This window comes from Gallinula chloropus (assembly GCF_964237585.1).
Source record: "Gallinula chloropus genome assembly, chromosome: 1".
NCBI lineage: Eukaryota > Metazoa > Chordata > Aves > Gruiformes > Rallidae > Gallinula > Gallinula chloropus.
The window spans coordinates 104,635,759-104,655,883 of NC_140085.1; the positions used below are offsets into that span (position 1 = coordinate 104,635,759).

At 38.5% G+C, this 20,125-nt stretch overlaps 1 protein-coding gene across 1 annotated transcript in view; it reads left to right on the top strand.

Annotated features, from left to right (window-relative positions):
* Nucleotides 1–255: 255 nt before the first annotated feature.
* ROBO1 (roundabout guidance receptor 1) overlaps nt 256–20,125 on the top strand; it is a gene marked incomplete at both ends in the record, with an annotated part of 524,504 nt that continues 504,634 nt past the window's right edge. Inside the window, one exon of the mRNA XM_084279118.1 lies at nt 256–367. Coding sequence (XP_084135244.1) covers nt 256–367 — 112 coding nt within the window. The remainder of the gene's footprint in view (nt 368–20,125) is intronic.

Consider the following 20,125-nt stretch of genomic DNA (forward strand, 5'->3'; position numbering starts at 1 on the left):
GGCTCCTGGTTAGGGGAAGCCTCTACGACTATTCTGTTTTTACATTCCCTGCATGAAGGAAATAAGTGATGCAATGGAACTACAATTTGAAGTAAACATTTCTAGAGGGGATAACATTTTACATCTCAGCCTCTGCTGAGTAAGCGCTGCTAGCTCCAATTATTCATTCCTAAGGAAAGACTTCTAATTCATCTTTATCGGTACCCCAGGTAGAGGTGATTTTGGGGTGTTTTGTTTTTTTTTTTGTTACCTGGCATGGCTGTGCTGTCCGTGCTGCTGCTGCTGCTTGGGCTGGTAGACATAACTGCTGCTGCGGACGTTGCGCCTAGGATAAAAGCGGGGTCAAGGTGGAGAGGTGAAAAGAATCGTGAGTAACCTGGGTTTTTCCTTCTCTTCTTCTCGTCTCTCTGTTTGAGGAAATGTGTTAGGCCTTGCTGCGCTGTATAATTCTTCCTCTCCGGGAGGTTATTCTTTAATAGCAACCTTAAGGGCGTATAATTTTAGGAATTTAAATATGCATGCAGAAAGTACGGGCCACACCTTCTGTGTGCTCCGCACATCTGCAGTACAGTCCTGTGTCTCCCTGCGAGCTTTCCCAACTGCTTGGGCTGATTAACTCCTCTATTTCCAGAGAGAGCGGGAGACTTCCAGGCTGCAATCAGCTGTGCCTTCCCGATGTGTGGTCTTACCATTTTGCAGGCTGCTCCAAAGGCTAGTGCAGGGGAAAGTAGGAAGCCGTACGGGTCCACTGTTTGTGTGAAGGAACCTTGTAACCACGGTGACTGTACCGGGTAACTTCACGGCTAGAAACGGGTAACTGGGGTTTACAGCCTACAGAATTAGACAGGGGGATATAATAAAGTGCTGCAGCTTGTGCCAGGCTTATCAGTGCGGCACATAGAAAAGAGAAAAGCACATTAGTATTAGAAAAGGAAAGTAGCTGAGTCATAATATTTGGGAGTGAGACTTCCTACTGCATGTGCTGTTGCTGGACTGAAAGAGTGAGAGAGATGATTATTTTCATTTAAAGGGCAATTCACTTATTGCTGAGATTATTCTTTATTTCTATCCAGGTGTTTATAAATAAGCACAGCCGTAATGGTGAGCATACTGTTATCATTATGTGTGTGAATTTTTTCCTCTATTTATTTATTTATCTGTCTGTTTGTTTGTTTATTTATTTATTTATTTATTTATTTATTTATTTATTTACAAGAAATACCTACATTACAGAAAAGGGAAGGAGTATGGAAAATTTAATTCAGTTTTTCAGATCAATTCAGCTAAATATTATATGGTTGACTGGAATATATATATGATGGAAGTCCCTGGAATAACCAGAACTTACAGGGGTGTCTGTTGTTTGCATCATTGTGATGGGCATTATCTTAACAAACATGTTGTCTGGAAGCTAATCTGCAGCTCAAATAATATTTGTTTTTCCTGAAGTACAAACATACATATCAACAAATCTGACATGCTTCATTTGGTCCCCTACATCAGCAGCGTTAAGGCACTGGACTGAGTGGAACTGTGAACTTGCTTCATTCATTCACGAGTAATTTGCATCTAAAAACTGCACCACCCAAGCTAGCAGGCTGTTAATGTGTGCACAAGTGATGCATAAAAAATGTAACGTTCTATGACTTATGAATATTTAAGGATATTAACTAATTATGATTAAAAGAGCTCTTTTGATTTAATGGATGTGGAAACTGAGGCGCGAATCTAATAAGACCTGAAATATGTTGATTGAACGTTTTCCAAGGTATGCTTCTTGCTCAGTAAAAAGGTCTTCTAAAACATGTACCTGTGTATCTTTTCAAGTTCTACCTTCTATGAAGAAAAGCCAGTTTCCAGGAAACAATACTGTAATTTCAGCTTTGATTCATTGATTTTCAGGTGTTTGGAAATTCGTGATTCTGCGTATTTACTTTGAATTTTTTCCTAGGATGATCTGAAATGTATGGAGATACAGATATTAGTGTCTCACAAAAACATGACTGAAATTAATCTGTTTGTGATGGTGTTAATCCATCATGAGACAATGACACAAAGATATAGGAGTTTAAGAGCACTGCATCTTTTGGAAATTGCTTTGCAAATGTAATATGTCATTTAATGTCAATTGTAGTTAGTTGCTAGACCTTATGGATTCAAATTGCTTGCTTTCTTCTTTCAGGATCGAGATCTCTCAATCCAGCACATTAGCAAATGGCTAATACTAGGTTAAAGGGAAAATTATACAGGGTTGTTTTTTTTCTATCATCATGTTGATATTGTGATATTTAATTGCTTAGAGTGATCGGTTTTTGCAGTGTGTTAAAAATCATGGATCTCAGTCAAGTCTCCTTGAAATTATGAGAAGATACTTAGATTAGACCTCAATGTTTCATTATTTACATTTAGCAATATTCACACTAGGAACAACTGTTGGGCAAGAGGGATTTTACAGGAGTGCCATCTGAATTGTAAACCATTTGGCTTTGCTATCCATGATGTAAAAATTTCTCCAGTAGCAGAATGCAGATGTCATGCAGAGCTGGATGTTGTGGGAAGTAGGTAGCTACTTCTTTCTGAGAGAGGAGAAAGCCAAGATGTTGTGTAATCATAGATGATTGGTTGTTGATTGCTATTAATGCTTCATTTTTTGCCTGTCAGTTGACAAAATACTCAAAGGTGTCCTCCTGTTGGGTTATTTTTGCCTGTGGTAGTTAAAAGACTAATACAAATAGTCTGAGAATGTGTGTGATTACATAATATATATATATATATGGTCATTTAATTGTGTTATGCCAAAATTGCATAACCCAAGACAAAAAATATGACTTTAAATGAAAGAGGACTTGAGCATCTTCTGCACCTCTTGGAAGCAATTTTCACTAAAGCATCCGGGTATAGCAATGTGGCAACACTTTAGAAGTCTTTTATATTTACAATATAGAGAGATTTCAAAACAATTCTGCTCCAAGTGGTCTTTTAAAATATAGAATAACTTTCCATTTCTTTGGAGTCTCTGTGATGCTTCTTCAGACAAGGTCATAAGAGGCATTATGCGTTGCTCTGAAAAGTCATTATGGTCCCAGTCCTAGTCATGCATCTAAGGGGCAAACCAAAGTGGTCAAGCCAGGACCACAATAACACTCTGATTTGTTTGAGCTTACACCTCCTTGGACCAAGCTTTGTTCTTTACTTTCCCATAGAAGGATCTTGGAGCTGGGAATTTTGTAGCCTAGTTTCTGTTCCACCACAGTTCCAATGAGTGAAATTGGATTTGGGGAGAGTGAGAAGTAATTATCATTTCTGACAAGTATAACTGCAACAAAAATGTGTGTAGAAGGAAAAGAATAGAATTTATTCCCCTGTGCATCTATACTTTTCATAAGAGCACCTGGAGGGGGGGAGCAACAATATCTTGGAGGTCATTTAAACAAGAAATGTCTAATTATATTGAAAAAATCATTGCCTAATTGCTTATGCTATGGTGTCGTCTTCTAGCATGTTAGTTTTTCTGTTCATTTTTAAGAAGGCCAAAAACTGTTATGAATGCCTTTGTTTTGCAACTTCCATGCTTATGGTCATAGGAAGTAACACAAAGAAATCTCATTGTTATTTTGGTACTGAAGTGGCAATATATTAAGACCATCTTACTGTCCCTCAGAAAAAAAAAACTGTATTGTAGAGTAACACCGTGGTTACTATTAATTGCTATAAATGGCATACAATGTTTGCACTGGAGACTGTACATGCATATGTTCCGACATTTATAACTTTGTATATTTATTGCTGTAGCATATGTAATTTTCCTTGTTTGGAAATCTTAATCAAAATGGTTTGCTTACTCTGTGAATAAAATATGTTTTCTCAGAGAGAATAAAATTGTAGTTTCTGGGCAAGTTTTGGATGTCAGATGTAATTTGTTTAATTTAAAGTTGTCACAGAGTGAACTCCTGGAGAAAAATGTGGTTTTGTGGTTTTGGTAGAAATAGAATTATGAAGTTCTAATATTTCACGAGGAGTTAAAACTATTCTTTGCATTGCTTAATTAATTTTGCATTTTAGGCAAAGAGCTTGAGATCAGCACTGTTGTCTTATTTACTGTAGCTGTCATTAGGAATGTCATCGTCTTCATTTAATCATAGCTATTACTAAGAATGTCACTAATATGCCACTAGCAAAGCAAAGTGATACCTGTTCTTGCTGACTTGTATGTTGCAAAATATATATACGTACACACGCACATATGCATACATACATAAATGTTACAAATACATATTTACACTTTAAAAAAAATCCATTCTTGCTTGAGCAATCTGGGAAAAAATAAACTCTTGTTGAACTCGTGTGATGATTGTAAAAAATTCCTATAGGTTAACTCAGTTTTGTGAAGAACTTTCAGTGGAACGTTCATATTTTTAACAGGAATTGTGTGCTAGAGAAACTTCTGAAAGAGAAAGTGTCACAGTAGGACTGAATCTTGGGAAAGGATTGACTTTAAACTGTTACTGCTGAAGCTTGGAATATAAACAGCATGTATGCATTGTGTGGGTTGACAGTATGCATGTGTGTGTGCATCCCTTGTTCCTTTGGAGAAGCTTTACGTAGGCAAAAGGTTGATCAAGAAGGAAAATCTGCACAGGTACAGGCTTTAGACTGTTGCTCTAGAGCAGAATGTGTTGTGCATTTCTGAATATCGAATTTAACCTTCAAAATATCTTACACCTCAAACCGATAGAAAAAGAGGCTAAAAAGTAAAGTACTTATTTGACAATGAAGGCCTCTGAATAGAGGATAGAGCTAATATTGATGAGGTAAATATTATCAATAGTTTGTGTAGTAATGATTTTCTTTTAATCCACATTATGGCCTTACTTTACAATTATTATAGTCTGAATTTTTCACCTAAATCACACAAACATAGAATATGCAGTTCAGGAGAAAAATAGTTCTAAGGTTACCAAGGTTTTCCTAGCAAGAAATCTAACTACTAGAACTGCCAACCCCTGCAAAAGTCAGTGTATATGTGATATTTTTTCTAGATTTAAAAAACTATCAAACTCTATCTAGATTAAATTTAATTTAACAAATAACAAAAAATGTTAATGTATTTGTTAATCTAACATATTCATATGTAAATTACTGCATAAAAATAATTTATTTCTAATGTTACTAATTTTTAAAAGTAAATACATATACACATATGTAACAGATAGCAAAAAATATCTGTTAGTATTTGTGATACTTTTCTACTGCTGTCTCCCTATAGAAAAAAAAACAAAAAACAAAACCAAAAAGAAGCAATTTTTTTTCCCCTGGACAGGGAATGTATTTAATTTTTCAGATTTATTTACCAGCAGAGAATAAGCAAAACTTTCAGTCCATTGACAGAAGTACCAGGAAAGAAAGTTTTAAAATTCCTGTAATGTGTGTTAAGAAGTAGTATCAATAATTTCCTGTGGTTACTTTCAGTAACTACATAAACTTCCAGTGAATAAGCAATTCCCTTAAAATGATACCTATAATCATAATTTTACTTTTTGACTTAAAAATACTTTGCTTTCTTCCCGGTTCATGGTGGTACCTGAAGCCTATTTGATATTGCAGTATGACTCAGCTGGTGCTGAGTCATCAGTCTGACATTTAATGTAGGTACATAGGGAGACACTTCACTCCATTAAAAGCTTTAACAATCTGCTGTTACAATGCTAAAAACCTTTCAGCAACAGATTTGTCATTTCTCAGTCCTAATATGGTGTTATCTAGGTAGAGTAAATATGCTGAAATTGTTTACCTGTTTCCAGCTAAAAATGTTGCGGTGCTGTTAGTTGATTGGTTGTGAATGTATTATGGTTATTTCATGCTTATAATTTTTACCTATCTTCAAGTGATGAAGACACACTGTCCTCATTCTGTTAATGTAAAATCTGGCTGTTTCTTGCCAAGTTTCCTCAGACTCTTCACAATTTAGACAAGTGGGATCTTGCACTGGGGTTACATGCTGCAAGTTATTCCACGGTTTATATTTGACTATCAAGGAAATTTATCCTTCAAATAGTTTTGTGAGAAGGAAAAGAAATCTGGCATGTGGTGTAGCTGTGTGGATCCATGAAAAAAACGGAGATTTAACAGCAATGTTTCTGCCTCAAATATAAATACACTTGAAAAAGATCAACGCTAGTACTGAAAGAAGTTAGGAGGAATATCTTTTGACTGAAATGTGGCGGGGGTGGGGGTGGGGGGTTAATAATCTTTGTTTATATTTTTAAGAACATGTTGACTCTATCTTCTGTTTCCATGAAAAAGTCATCTCAAACCAGACCCAGGTCCATAGGTTAAGCACTGCGAGCCCGGCATGTAGATATTGATCATTAGCCTTGAGGAGGTGGAATTCCAGCCCTACCTGAGACCCCCTGGCACACCCTGCACCTCCTGCCACACCAGGCACAGAGGACCATCCTCTGGAAGGTCAGAAGGACTGGCTTTGTGGTGGGTGTACAGACCAAAGGTGTGCATTCAGCCCACACCACACACAGCTCTTGCAGGGCTTGGGGGCGAGGGGGTGGTAGGACAGAGGACAACAAAGGGCAGCAATTAGTGCAACCCAGTGGTGTGGTGTGCTGCAGTGATCCCAGGCACGCTTTTTTCCGGGAGGATTTTTAGAATGAGGTGAGCTTCAGGGCAGATGGATTGCTCTGCAGTCACCACCTTGCCAGGGAGCCAGGTGTGTCACTGGCCACCGTGCCCATCTCTCCTTGTGGGACTGACCACTGGGCTCCCTAGACAAAGAGCTGCTGGAAGCACACAATGGACAGAGAGTAATTTCTCTGCCCAGATGAACTCTACTAGTTTGATGTAAAAAAGTGTAAGGTAGAGTACACCCGCTTTAGATTGCTAAAAATGTGCTCTTTTATAGAAACCTGCAAGTTGTTCATCTTAGAGGAAAGAATAAAAAATCATTCCTCTCAAACTGCTACAAAGTAGTCCTTGATGTTCAAATTTGATCTTTTGTTACATTACTTAACCCTAACATGTATCATGTACCTTTAATTTGCAAGTTTGCCTATTAATATTACCCACTTGCGCTAAATGCTCCACGGGAAGCTTTAAAGAGTCCCAAACCAAAACCATTTTGTGATCCCAGTGTCAGAGTGTAACCAGAAAGGTTTAATACAGCCTTTCCTAACCTCAAGGCCACTTTCAAAGTACTTTTTTTTTTTTTTCCAGCTTTCAGGTAGTCATATTTCTTACAAGAAATCTTGTTTCACACAAGAGCTATGGGCAAAGAATAGAGTTGCCTTTAGATACTGCAGTTTGGGGGAGATTTTTTTTTCTTCTTGAGTAGATGTGGATGATACGAAACTTAGAAGAATAATGAAAAGGGAGACTAAGAAAAGGAGAGAGATTTTAAAAGGGAGAAAAAGGACTGAACTGAAGCAAGCAAAAAAGTGACAGTTAAATGGCTGAAGGCGGGAGGGAAGTAAAGGGAAAAAATGGTAAGAAGGAGAAAAGGAGAAAAACTAGAGGGGCATAAAACAAACTGCTACTGCTGTTACCATTAATTTGCAATTTCTCTTGCAAGCTGCTTAGTCAGTGGCATTAACGTCAGTGTCCCACTTTGATCACACCATAGGAGAGAGAGTCAATAAGGCTGCTGCGAGACTGCATTTCTGCAAGACACATCTCGATTTCAAGAGTCTTTAAATGATTTTGAAGTACTTGTATGAAGAGAAAAAAAAGAGCAGAATTTGCGTGCTTCTATTTGTTCTATTTTTGTGTAAAATTATTTGATTATAAACTTTTAGCAATTTTATTTTCTGTTTGTGATTTCTGAGTAACAAAAGCAATTCTTGTCCTGGTAACCTAGTTATGCTGAGAGATAAAAGTCCATTTCTCTTTGTGGTCCTTCCTGTACCATCTGTTAAATCAAGCCAGTGTACATCCTCCTTAAAATATATTTTATAATAACATCCTTTTAAAAAAATCACTCCATAGTTAAGTCTTAAAACATTATCTGTATTTCCTAACACCTGTAAGAGCAGCTTTATTTTCCTTTAACTCTTCATCTTAGCTGTTGTCTAAGGACAATAGAAGAGTTAACGCCATTCTCTATGTGTACTCTACTAAAATTCTCAGTGACTGCATTCCCTTCTTTTTGTCCTTATCTCAGATAGTCAGGCTCCCTCATAATTCACCTCCCTCTGCTTCTCTGCTCGGTGATAGATGGAATCATTAGGCTCATGTATCCAAACAGGAACAGGAGGACCACCCAGTACCTAGATTCATGGTGCTCTAAGTTTGCTTTCTTGCCAAGAACTCTGCTTTGAACTCCAAACATCTAAAATCCATGATTTAAAAATCTCAAGATTGAGGAAAAAACAGTCAAGAACCCTCTTGTCCCTCTTAACAGTGATCGCAGAGCCTTGCACTTCAGCTCAACTCCTCTGCTTTCAGGCTGTTTCCCAAGGAAGTTCAAGTTGTCATTGTTTGCCTCCTGGGCCTGGAGCTGTAACTGGGACACTCTCTTGTGTCCCACTCTTAATGAAAATGCAAGACATGGTCTTTCTTTTACATCAGACACAGATAGATTACTGACTAGCGGGGCAAACATCTCTGAATCACAGCACTTCATATATTTCCCTTTTCTCTTCAAAGGATGCTTTTTCCTTTTGACAATGTTTCTCTTCTTCTTGAGAATCTGAAATCCCACTGCCAGCTTCCTTTATCTCAGTCAGTCAGGGGAAAGGAGGCAAGGACTCCCAATTCCTCCCTACAGCTCCAGGGAATAACAATTGGGACTACAGAAATGCTGTGTTGCCCGGGCATGTTGGGAGTGTCTTGATCTCCTGTGTTCATTTCACTCCTGCCCTATCTTTGTGCCACCTTCCTTACTGTATACTATTCTGGTGCTCCAGTTGTGATTTATTTAAAAAAGTTTTTTTCATGTTTTTCTAATCTACTGTATCTTTTCCAATACCTTGCATGAGTGTTGCCAGCCTACATGGCAGTTAGCCCTGGGCAACCACTTTTCCCGTGGAAATGAGCAACTTTGTACTTCTAGTCTGTCCCTGGTATTCCCACCATCAAGTTACTTTTTGAAGCACCTACTGAATTTCAGTAACTGAAGATTTTGGGTTGCAATTTGAAGGATTGGAAAATCTGGCTAACGCCCTGTAAGTTCAAGTTAGGACACAGCTGCCTTTCAGGGCTACTTGTATTGGCTGAGAGAAACCAATTTTTATTTTTATTTAACCAAAATAAAAATAGTTCCTTTTAATTTTTTTTTTGTTTTTTTTACAGAAGTCTTGACTTTGTATCATGAGTTGCACACGTGGTTTTACAGGGGGCTGTTTAGTTTACACAGGTACTGTACGTGATGATGCTTGCGCATACGTGTCTCAAATCTTCAAGACAGAGCAAGACATAGGAATCCATTGGCACTCTCAAAACTTTCTTGAGTCAGAGTCCTTCGTTTTCGCTATATGTTTTTTCCATAAAATGCAGTATTCCAGAAAGCAAGTATAACATTAGGGTTTAGTCCGTTTTGTTTGTATTTATTATAACATATGTCATAAATATTTTGCTGATCACAGAATCACAGGATATTAGGGGTTGGAAGGGACTTTGAAAGATCCTCTAGTCCAACCCCCTGCTCTGGCCAGGCTGCGTGTGTGTAAAAAATGAAACCAAATCATAACCACGAAGCTTGCTCTATACAGGGCACCTCCAGGTTAATACGCACTTTATGGTTCCTGGACATTCTCTGGATATTGGTGTTGGGCTATAAAAACACCAAATTGGAGAAGACTCTTCCAAAAGTGGAAGTGGTAGATAGTGCTGTGTTCCTTGCTCTCGCCATTCGGAACCGGACGCAGCCATTTGTACGAACCCTGAAGAGCTTGTGAGCTTCGGTTTATTTTTCTAAATTGCTGTTTGTTCAGTAGCCCCATCAGTGACGTAACATACTTACTTTTTGCAAACGCCTGTTTAAATGGGGTTTGTTCATAAATGATTATATTATAAATGATTATACAAATGAAGAGGATGGCTGTTCTTTGTATAGTTAGCCATATTTGCATACTTTCAAGTCATAAATAACAAGTGTTTCAACTCTTCTCATTCTCTTCAGGTCTGCATTCCAATTAGGCACCAAAACCTATAGTATGTTTGTTCAGGGTCTAATCACATACTGCCTAAAGGAACTTTATGCAGAAATGAATGAGCATAAATTTAACGATGCACGTGCAGTTTGCCCTTCAGAGTTGTATTGCCTATATTTACAAGGAATATATTTACAAAAAACAGGATTTTTTTTCTAGGCAATGGAAGAATGCAGAGGATCATTTATTTGCCATTGCTGGTTTTACTTGGTCCCGTGATATTAAACAGCTAAGGCAAAATGGCATGAAATGTGACTGGGCCCCGCAGGGTGCTGGGAAGACCCTCATGTTTTTACACTCGATTGAATATGAGATAAAACGAAAAGAAACCAAAAAATTAGGAAGTTCACTCACAGCAGATACAATGAAGCCTGAGGTGTGTGTCTTGCATCGTAGGTTTTAGTATCTTTAAAGGCACGTGGCTATTTTTAGTTCCTTCCTCTCCCTTTCTGTCTACTTGTAGCACTAAACTCCATCCTTGGCACCAACTTTTCCCACAGTAGGAATGCTCATAGGGTCTCACAGAATCACAGACTCACAAGGTTGAGAAAGACCTTTGAGATCATCGAGCCGAACCATACCTGTCCTCTACTAAACCGTATTTCTAAGCACCTCACCCATTTTTTGAACACGTCTAGGGATGGTGACTCAACTGTCTCCCTGGGCAGCCTGTTTCAGGCCCTGACTACCCTTCAGTGAAATTTTTTTTCCTAACATCTAATCTGAACCTGCCCTGGAACAGCTTTGTGCCATTTCCCCTTGTCCTATCTCATGTTACTTGGCTGAAGAGACCATTGCCCACCTCTCTAAAACCTCCTTTCAGGTAGTTGTAGGCAGTGATAAGGTCTCCTCTCAGCCTCCTCTTCTCCAGGCTAACCATCCCCAGCTCCTTCAGATGCTCCCTGTAAGATTTGTCCTCCAGCCCCTTCACCAGCCTGGTTGTCCTTCTCTGAACACGCTTGAGGATGTCTGTGATTCTGTCTGTCCTGCCCAACCTCTTGTTTTTGTGCTATGTGTAAGCTCATAGTGTCCCTCAGATACTCTGTGCTGCAGGGGTTGGTTGGAATTCGGTCAAAATAGAACAAAAGCCAGTTGTGATCCACATACATGAGTGTAGAAAGGCACGGACCACTCATCACATGCTAAAAAAAAGCCTGTATTGGAGTAATTAATGTGAGAAATGTATAAATTACAAAAATGGACAGAAATTGAAACCTGTATATACTGTGTAGTAAAACTGTGTGAAAAATCTGTGATTACTTGAGCTGAAAAACATAGCTGCTAGAGAAAAATACGCTTATTTACTGTTCTTTTACATATGTTCAGAATCAATCACTTCACTACTCTCTCAGTTACGCTGTCTTTCATCAAGGTTTTTATACGTTTCAGCCTACCCAGAGGAATGAATTGTCAGGCTGGGAAATTCCCCCAAAGGAATGTTTCCTCTGATATACTGCAGTCCAGAAAATGGACTTGGTTTTGTTCCCTGCATTTGTGTTTTCTCCTTAACAGGCTTTGCTGAAAGAAGCTAGCATTTGGAGGTCTGTCTCTCTTCTGTCCTTTCATCCTTGCTTTCCCAAAACAATTCTTGGCTGTCACACGGTTGCACAGAGAAACCCCCCTTAGTGTTTCGGGGCTACGATTGGGTAGCAATCTGGTCTAGTGGAGGGTGTCCCTGTCCACGGCATGGGGCTTGGAACTAGATTGTCTTTGAGGTCCTTTCCAACCCAAACCATTCTATGATTCTTTTGCCAGTGGGGGACGAGGAACCACATGGTCACTCTAAGCAGAAAGAGCCAGTGTCAACCCAGTTACTGACCCTCCTTCCATGTGCTGAAACAGGGCTGAGAAGGCTTCAAGAGTTTACCTAAATCCTTTAGTTATGAAACCCATTTTTCTCTGAGAGATTTCTGCAACAGAAACACAATGCACTACAGAAAAAAATAAGGTATTTAATGAGAAACAGATGGGGCCTGTGCATTGTTAATGGAGAAAGGCTACTGTTTTGTGTAAAGAGAAGCCAACATGTAACATTAGGAATAAAATCAGTGTAGGTTACAGGATATTGTAGCAAGATGTTAGTTTTATGATTGGTGGTTTAGATGTTGCTTAAAATAATGTCTTTTTAACTTGTTCTGTCTACTATGCAGTCTGTGCACATGTCTTTGTTAAAAAGAAAAAAACCCACGAAGCACAGTAACAAAGCCGCATAAGCTAATAAATACATATTCAAATTTTTTGTTGTTTCTTAGGTGCTTTCAGTATCATTTTATAGAAATACTTTTTTCTTTCTTAACAACAGTTGTCCCTTTACAACAATATCCAAAGATAATATTTTTCTCATAATTAATTTCTGGCTGCTTTAACATCTGTTGATGTGATTTATTAATGTTCAGGTACCAATAAAGATACTTTTTTTCCTTTTTTTTATGTGTTCAGCAACATAAAAATAAAATCTAACTGCATGTTTCCTTGAAAACAAAATCTCACTGACTTAACTTTTCTTTTTTCTTACAGACCATTGGGAATATTACAGTTTTACATGTCAGCTACTAATGGTTTTATATCCAATATTTGATTCAAAAATCACATTGCCCTGAATAGTATTTTGGGTTTTTTTTTTTCGCAAAGCCTGCTTAGTTTCATATAACACTGTGACATTAATGTCTTCTTTTTAATGACTGTAAACATTTTAGTTTGCATTTTATATGCAGCACCTTTAAGCTTTAATTGGACATCTGATAGTCTGTGTACATAAGCACCTCCCAGATAATGTGGAACTTGCAGGCTGAAAAGCAATGATGTTATTGTGCTGGTGGATGCAGACTTTAGCCTGGCTTGTCAGATTGTCTCCCAGGGCTGTCTGCTGTATTTCAGAAACCCTTTTCATATGAACTGTTAGAGAAATATGAAAATGATGAGACAGGTGCCAAAGCAAATCTTTGACAGACACTTTATCCCACCCAGATTATAAAGTTCCCACCTTTTTCTTTTTTCTTTTTTTTTAATCTCAAATATTAAAATCTTAAACTGTGAGTCTTCGTAAGATTACATCTCTAACTTTTTATATATCTTCAATCTATTATCATGTAGGTACTATCCATCATTTTGCTTCTGTAGGTTCTTCAGCCTATACTGTATCTAACTTTTGAATTCATGCTGTAGCTGGAGAACTTCTGCAGCTCTGACACGTTCTTCTCTGTGAAAACGTGCGTCATCAGAAAGGCGATTGAAGTCAATGACAGACAAAATGTGTATGAGAATTTGCAATAGCCACACAGAAAATTAGTAATTTTACAGATTCCTATTCTGTAGTCCTAAACTCATGAGAACATGGTGTTGCTAAAAAAAAAAAAAAAAAAAAATCAAAAAAACCCAAAAAGAAAGATATATCAATATGTCAGTATATAGTGCAAAGTCTATATATGGGTATTCTCTTGTACATGTTTTTGGCTCTAGATATATTTTATGATGGTTACTGACAGTGTTGCCATATGTTATGAGCAGCTAGAGAAACAGGGTCAATCCAGAAATATCTGGGCATATGCGGTCTTCTGAGGACATTGCAGCAGAGGTAGAAAAGCAAATTTAATTCTGGGTTAGCTTAAGCGTTTCTTTATTGATAAAACCGTGTTTGGGCACAGGTGCCAGTAAAAGTCCTACGTAATCTCGCACTCATATATAGCAGCATGTTCTTTCCCGCAGTGCAAGAATGCTTTTCACTACCTAGTTCTTCGCACAGGCAGCAGCTCATGACAATTAAGATGAGAAAGAGAATAACAATTGAAATTATACTTTCAGGACTTTAGCGGGTCTGAAAAATCTACACCAGCTTTTCCATGATAGAGGAAATGTGTTTACTCTGAGCTATAGCAGAATCAAATGATTTAACGTTTTGTTTGGAGTCCAAGAGACCAGATGTATAAGTCAATTAAGGTACTAACTAAATAAGGGTGGTATTTCTATAAAAGCTGAATGTAGCCTAGCGATCCCAAAGCGTCTCAGCAGACAGCTTCCTTTGAAGGAGCCAGTACAGGGAACCTAGGGAAATTAACCTCGTTAGGCTGAAGTTTGCATTTGGACCTCTCCAAGGGCAACAACATTTTTGGACAACATGTCTCCACTAGGGCTTTGGGGTCCTCAGTAAAACAGAAAATGTCTTAGGAGCCAAGGATGTATCTAGGGATCCATAATTCCAGAACAGCCAGGAAAGGGAGTCTCAGCAACAGAGAAAACATGTAATAAAGCATGTTTCTTGGGGAACTGACTGCTTATAATCAGATGAAGCTCGCTGACATGTGAAGCTGAAGATTTCAGTTATGCAATAGTGTACCGAGACCACCTTAGAAAATCTGAGACTCCATGTTCTTATAAAAAGCGCTGCTATACATTTAAGTAACATTACGTACTAAGCAAGAACAAGGTATTGCCAAGTAGTAAATCAAGTTTAAGATTACACACAGCAGTCTCCATCACTTACACAGAGAAGGAAGTATTAAAAATGAGTAGAATGTGATGATTAGTACTCTGTCATGTAGAACCTGCTCAATGGTTGAGTAATTACCAAAAGGGATGAATTATTCTGTGACAGAGCCTGAAAACGAGTTTATAGTGCTTGTGCACACAGCAGCATATATGCCCCACACGTGTATTTATTTGGCACTAGGACAGTTGTTACTTTCTCTGGGTAAAAGAATTTACAAGGTTCCCTTAAAGAAGAAGCAGAAATAAACTTCTTATTAGTTGGTTACAAAAGACCTGAATGCATATGTTGCAAGACATGCCATGTTAAATGTTAGGATGAAACCTCCCCAGATTAGAAAGAATTAGACAACTATAAATAACGTAATAATACATCTGCACAAGATTTTGGAATATCAACTCATGCAGCTGCCTATGTTTTTCTCAGCAGCTTCCATAGTATACTTGATTTTTGATCTGTGAGAGCATTCTAGGTGCAGATTACAGCACTGACTTTTCCAATGAACAGGAAAGAGGTGTAACAGCCGGGTTTCACCACTATACAAGCGTCACAGAACATGGATTTGGCAGGAACCGGCAAGGTCAGTGTTGCTGTTATCAATGAAACACAGGTTCTGGGTTTTTTTGTGACAACTTTTGGTACCACGCATAGGATTAGCTGGCTTCATCGAGAGGCAGCATGGAAATATCCCCTTCTGCAGAGAAGCATTGCAGCTGCTTTAACCAGTACCTTGTTACAATACCTTTGGTTCTACTTAGCAAAGAAAGCCTCCTTAACCTCCCCTGTTTAGCCAGTCTGACCCCAAGATTACCTAACATGACACTTAGTTCTACTGTTTCCTTGGAATCGAACTGTTAAAGGTGCCAGCTTGAGTTTTCATCTCACACAGATAAAGCAAAACAGAGCCTGGAGGCCCAGGTCTCCTAAATGTACGTATAGATATGGGGCATATAATGCCAGCTGCGTTCCACCCGGTACCTATTTCAGAAGGGTAGCATTTGGAGTACAATTAGAAATTACTGAAGGATACACTGAAGCTGCCATCCATGCAGGATGTCATTTCATGCTTAAATACTCAAAACACTACTGCTGTAATTGTTGATGAGCAGTCTCAGAAAATGCCAGAATTCAGATTAAGAGTCCAGTATTTAGTTCACATTTGCACACTGCCTTTGATCATACACCTCTCTGTGTTTTGTGCACATTCATAAAGATGTGTTCATGCTCTTTGCTTGCCACTCTCTTGTTACTACAGTACTTCAGTACAGCACTTACAGACTTGGGCTGCAGTCCTGAAGTGGACATAAGAATTCACAGAAGAAGTAAGGACTGCATTCATAGAATAAGTCATCATTAGATTAATTGTTCCTTTTTCTTTAAACGTACTCTCTTCTCAATCCCTTTGTGTCAGTGCCTGACAAAATCTCTGTGGCTCGTTTCATACCTGTTCTGAGTTTTTAAAAGCCTTTTGGAAACTTTTTTGCACAACTTCAGCCCTTTTTTGCCTTGATGCTACAGCATCTGCAGTTCTGCAATAAGCCCGGGGTAACCCGAATGGTTTTATCCATTTTGAAAAATGCAAGTATTTAGCCTAAGATTTCATTTGTGCCATTTAATTATCTCTGCACTTTCACACAGCTCGTTCTTAGGATATAATTTCCAAGTTCAGGGAAAGAAGGCTATCGTATGTATTTAATCCATAATTTAAATGTATTTATATAATAACAGACGCGATGCCTTCCAGAGTCAGGTGGGCACAGCTACTTAGCAAAATGTATGCTTACGGTAGGTGTTATCTGCCAGACTACACCTGCTCTGGTGTTTCTTAAAGGAAACATACTTGTGTGCTTACTAATACAGAAAAAATAGGTCTTTCACTCAAAATGGATAGAGGCATTTTTGCTTAATTAAAAACAGTCACTTTCATGTGGGATGGCAGCATGGAAAAAAAATCAGGGACTTGGTGGTGAAAATTAAAAAAAGTTATTGTTTCTTGGAAAAAAAAAAAGGCACCAAAGGGGAACAGTTGTTCAGTTTTGCCTCTAGACTGCTAGTTTTGTTCCTATCATATGTATCTGACAGAAAAAAAATCATTTAAGAGTTAGAAAGTACAGAGGTGAGACTGAAAGAAGTATTGTGAAGTATTTAGAAATCATTTATAAAGGAGTTTAAGATTCTTGGAATAATACACTGTAGAATGTAAGGCACATTCTTTTCAATAAGATACTTTCGTTGCTGTGAGAATGTCTGGGCTTTTTTTTTTTTTTCTTTTGCCTTCAGCCTTGGTGATTCATCTTTACAGTAAAATGCTTATATAAAATTCCAAAACAAGTTCTTTAATTCTGAAACTGTGAGAAAACATTTCAACTTGGACCCGAGCCATTCAAGCTACATAACTGTCATCTATTGCTATTCTGGTGATTTGAAATCAACTTTTCATGCTTCACAGGTGACAAGAAATTCTTGCTTAATTTGCAAAATGTGCATGCATAGGTTATGAGTTTGAATTTCAGAAGGATGATCAAAATCACATTGAAAACCTCCATTCATGCATTAATTCTTTTAATGTAGTTATTCATGTGTAGTATAAAGTTACAGTATAAACCTCACGTCGTACAGAATATTTATTTAGACAGTTGCTCTTTAACATCTGAGTCAAGCAGCCGCCCCAAATCCTGCTGCAGAAAACAGCTCGGTGCCTTTCTATCTCATGGGGAAAGCAAGTAGGGTATGAGGATCGGTAGGTACTGATCTTTAAACAGTACTTGCACTAGTTAGATGAGCTTTGTAGGCAACAGGGGTGATGTGATCATCAAATCCCAAAGTGAGGTGATGGGGAAAGGAATTTTTCATGCTTTGGGGTAGTCAGCTGTGTGGCCATCCTGATTCTGGGGTTTTTAGAGAGTTTGCTCACACCTATTTATGAAGGAGAATGGAAAGCTGCTGTTAAACTGGCTGAATGTTTTGACTTCCTGCTATGAATTACCCTGCATCAATCTATGGAGAGAAATAAGTGCTAGAATACTCTTAGACTGAAGTAATAAACCTCTACTTGTCATACTCAAAACTGGCATCTGCTTTCAGTAACTATTCAATGTATTGTCACAGATCTTTAAATTGTTTTCATTGTCTAGAGTTCAACAGGCAGATGTGGAAAGTCATGTGCCATTTCAAGTAAAGAGATTAGCTGTCTATCAGAAACACAACTGATTCTTTGCTAATTCTGATGTATATGAGATGACAAGTGACAGAAGAAGTGGAATGTGCCCCAAGCTACGAAGTAGGACCCCCTTTCCTCAGCTGGCAGAAATGAATCTAGTGATCAGAGCTATTAGTGCCAGCTGTGGATCTGGCCATCCCTTAGTGAAGATTGGGATGGAAGGCAGCAACTTAGGAGTAGCCTGGTCTTGCTGAAATTGGGACTTTGGAGCTATGTGTGAGTTCAAGGTATGTGTTACAGGGCTTTTTTGTAGGACTTGGGAATGTCTTGTGCTATGAAAGTACTCCGTGTTGGTTTTGGCTTGATGGCTTTCACTACCAGCTTTCTGGTCTGAGCTTGGTTTGGTCCTCAGCAGGTTTTTTGCTAAATCCTGTAAGGCCCAGTGGTAATGTTTGTCTGGTGAATAAGGTTGCAATCAGCTTGAGAGAGGTTGCTCCTCAACTGTCTGGGGCAGTGGATGAAATAATCTGAGGAGGAGCAAGCCTTATGTGGGGCAGGGAGAGGAGAATGCTGAGTTGGGAGTGAGGTGCTCAAATAGTTTTCCCTGAGGAAATTCTAGGGTGGTGAGCTTTGGCCTTGAGTTGATAGCTTTAACTGGTATGGGAATACAAGGTCACAATAAATTTATTGCTGTTATTTAATCCTATTTCTCTCTGTTTTTTGTTTGGGTTTGTTTTTTGTTTGTTTTGTTTGGGTTTTTTTATTTTTTGTGGTTAAACTTTACTTTATGGATTGGTTTGGGGGGTGGAGGTGTTTGTTTTTGTATCTGTTTCTTTTTCTTTATTTGTTTCTTATTATGGTCTTAGGTCGGTTCTAGGGTCCTTGATGCAGAGAGGCTGGCAATTTAATGCAGCATATGGTGTATTGCTAATTCTGTTTCTGCCAATCTGTAGTCAGAGCTTTTCTTGTTATTGAGTTCAGAACACCAGAGTGGGTAAACTGGTCACTCTTCCCAAACTATCCAGTGGACCTTAGGGAAAGTGGCATCTAATAGAGCTTTGAGTCCTGTTGATCTTACTGAAGTGAGTAAGGTTGCTGAAAAGCAGAGGAGCCCCTTTGATTACAAGGGACTGAAGGGTACTTGAAATTTATTGGTCTGAAAGATAAAAATGTGGGTCTGCCAGCTGATTGAGATATATACAGCCCAGCGAAGAGCAGTCAAAGTTCTATCTTGCCACTATCTGTAAGGTGGAGAAATCACAATTGCATTTAACTTAATAAGAGCCATCTAATGTAATGTATTCCTGGGTTTGTTTTTATCATGTTGTATGAATGCAATTAATAATTGTGTAAAAATTTCTTAAATGATAATGCATAGTATGTTAAGCTTCTAATATTCTGAAGCTGTGGGAATAGCAATCCTTACTGTACTGGAAAATCCTCTATTATTCTTGCTACAAAAATATTCTTTAGAAGAAGAAGTTTGAGGAGGTAGCTTCACAAAACTGCTGGTTTTTTCAGGTTTGTTGTTTTGGAGATGAACCAGGCATGTTGGCTGGTAATTATTTTGGGCACGAAGTTTCTACATAAAGATGAGTAAGGATCTCTTTAGCAATTATATCTCCTAACAGCAATTCAGGATTACCTGCTCGTATTTTGTAAGGTTTTGCTTTTAATGTTAACAGCTGCTGTATCAAAAAGCATCCTAGCATCTCTTCAAATGGTCATCAGAGTCCTGTGAAGCCTGAGATTGTCCTTGGTACTTTTAAAGGGTGCTTGCTGAGCGACCCAGCCATCATCCTTGGGAACCACACTTTTTTCCTTGTGATGATGCTGCATTCACTTCAGCTGTCTGTTTGGAATCACTGCTGTGGGCAGCACAGTTACCACCTGGCTTGATGGCCTTTTCTTCTCTCTTTTTTTTTTGTGCTGTAGTAGTTTCTTTTTGCATACAATGTGATATTTTTGCAGTAGATGCAAGTCTGAGTACTGAAGCTGAAAATTGCAGTTCTGAAATCTTGCTTCTTACCAGCTTGCAAAGCAAATCACAGCAGGGCACAGTGCCCTTGACTCCTGACATACTTTCAATGCTGTTGGAACCCTTTTCCCTGGATATCTGTAGGCAGTTGTATGCCGACCGTTCTCTGTTACATGTGAGAAGTCTCTGTTGGAACTAAACATCTGGCTGTCTTGCTGCATGGGATTGACTCAGCTGCGGGGCACAGGTTCCTGGGCCTAAAGTAAATAGGAAATGAGACTCACTGCTCAGAAGAGCAGCAAATATCACTAGCCTGTCTACCACAAATAAAACAGGCGAGGAAGGCT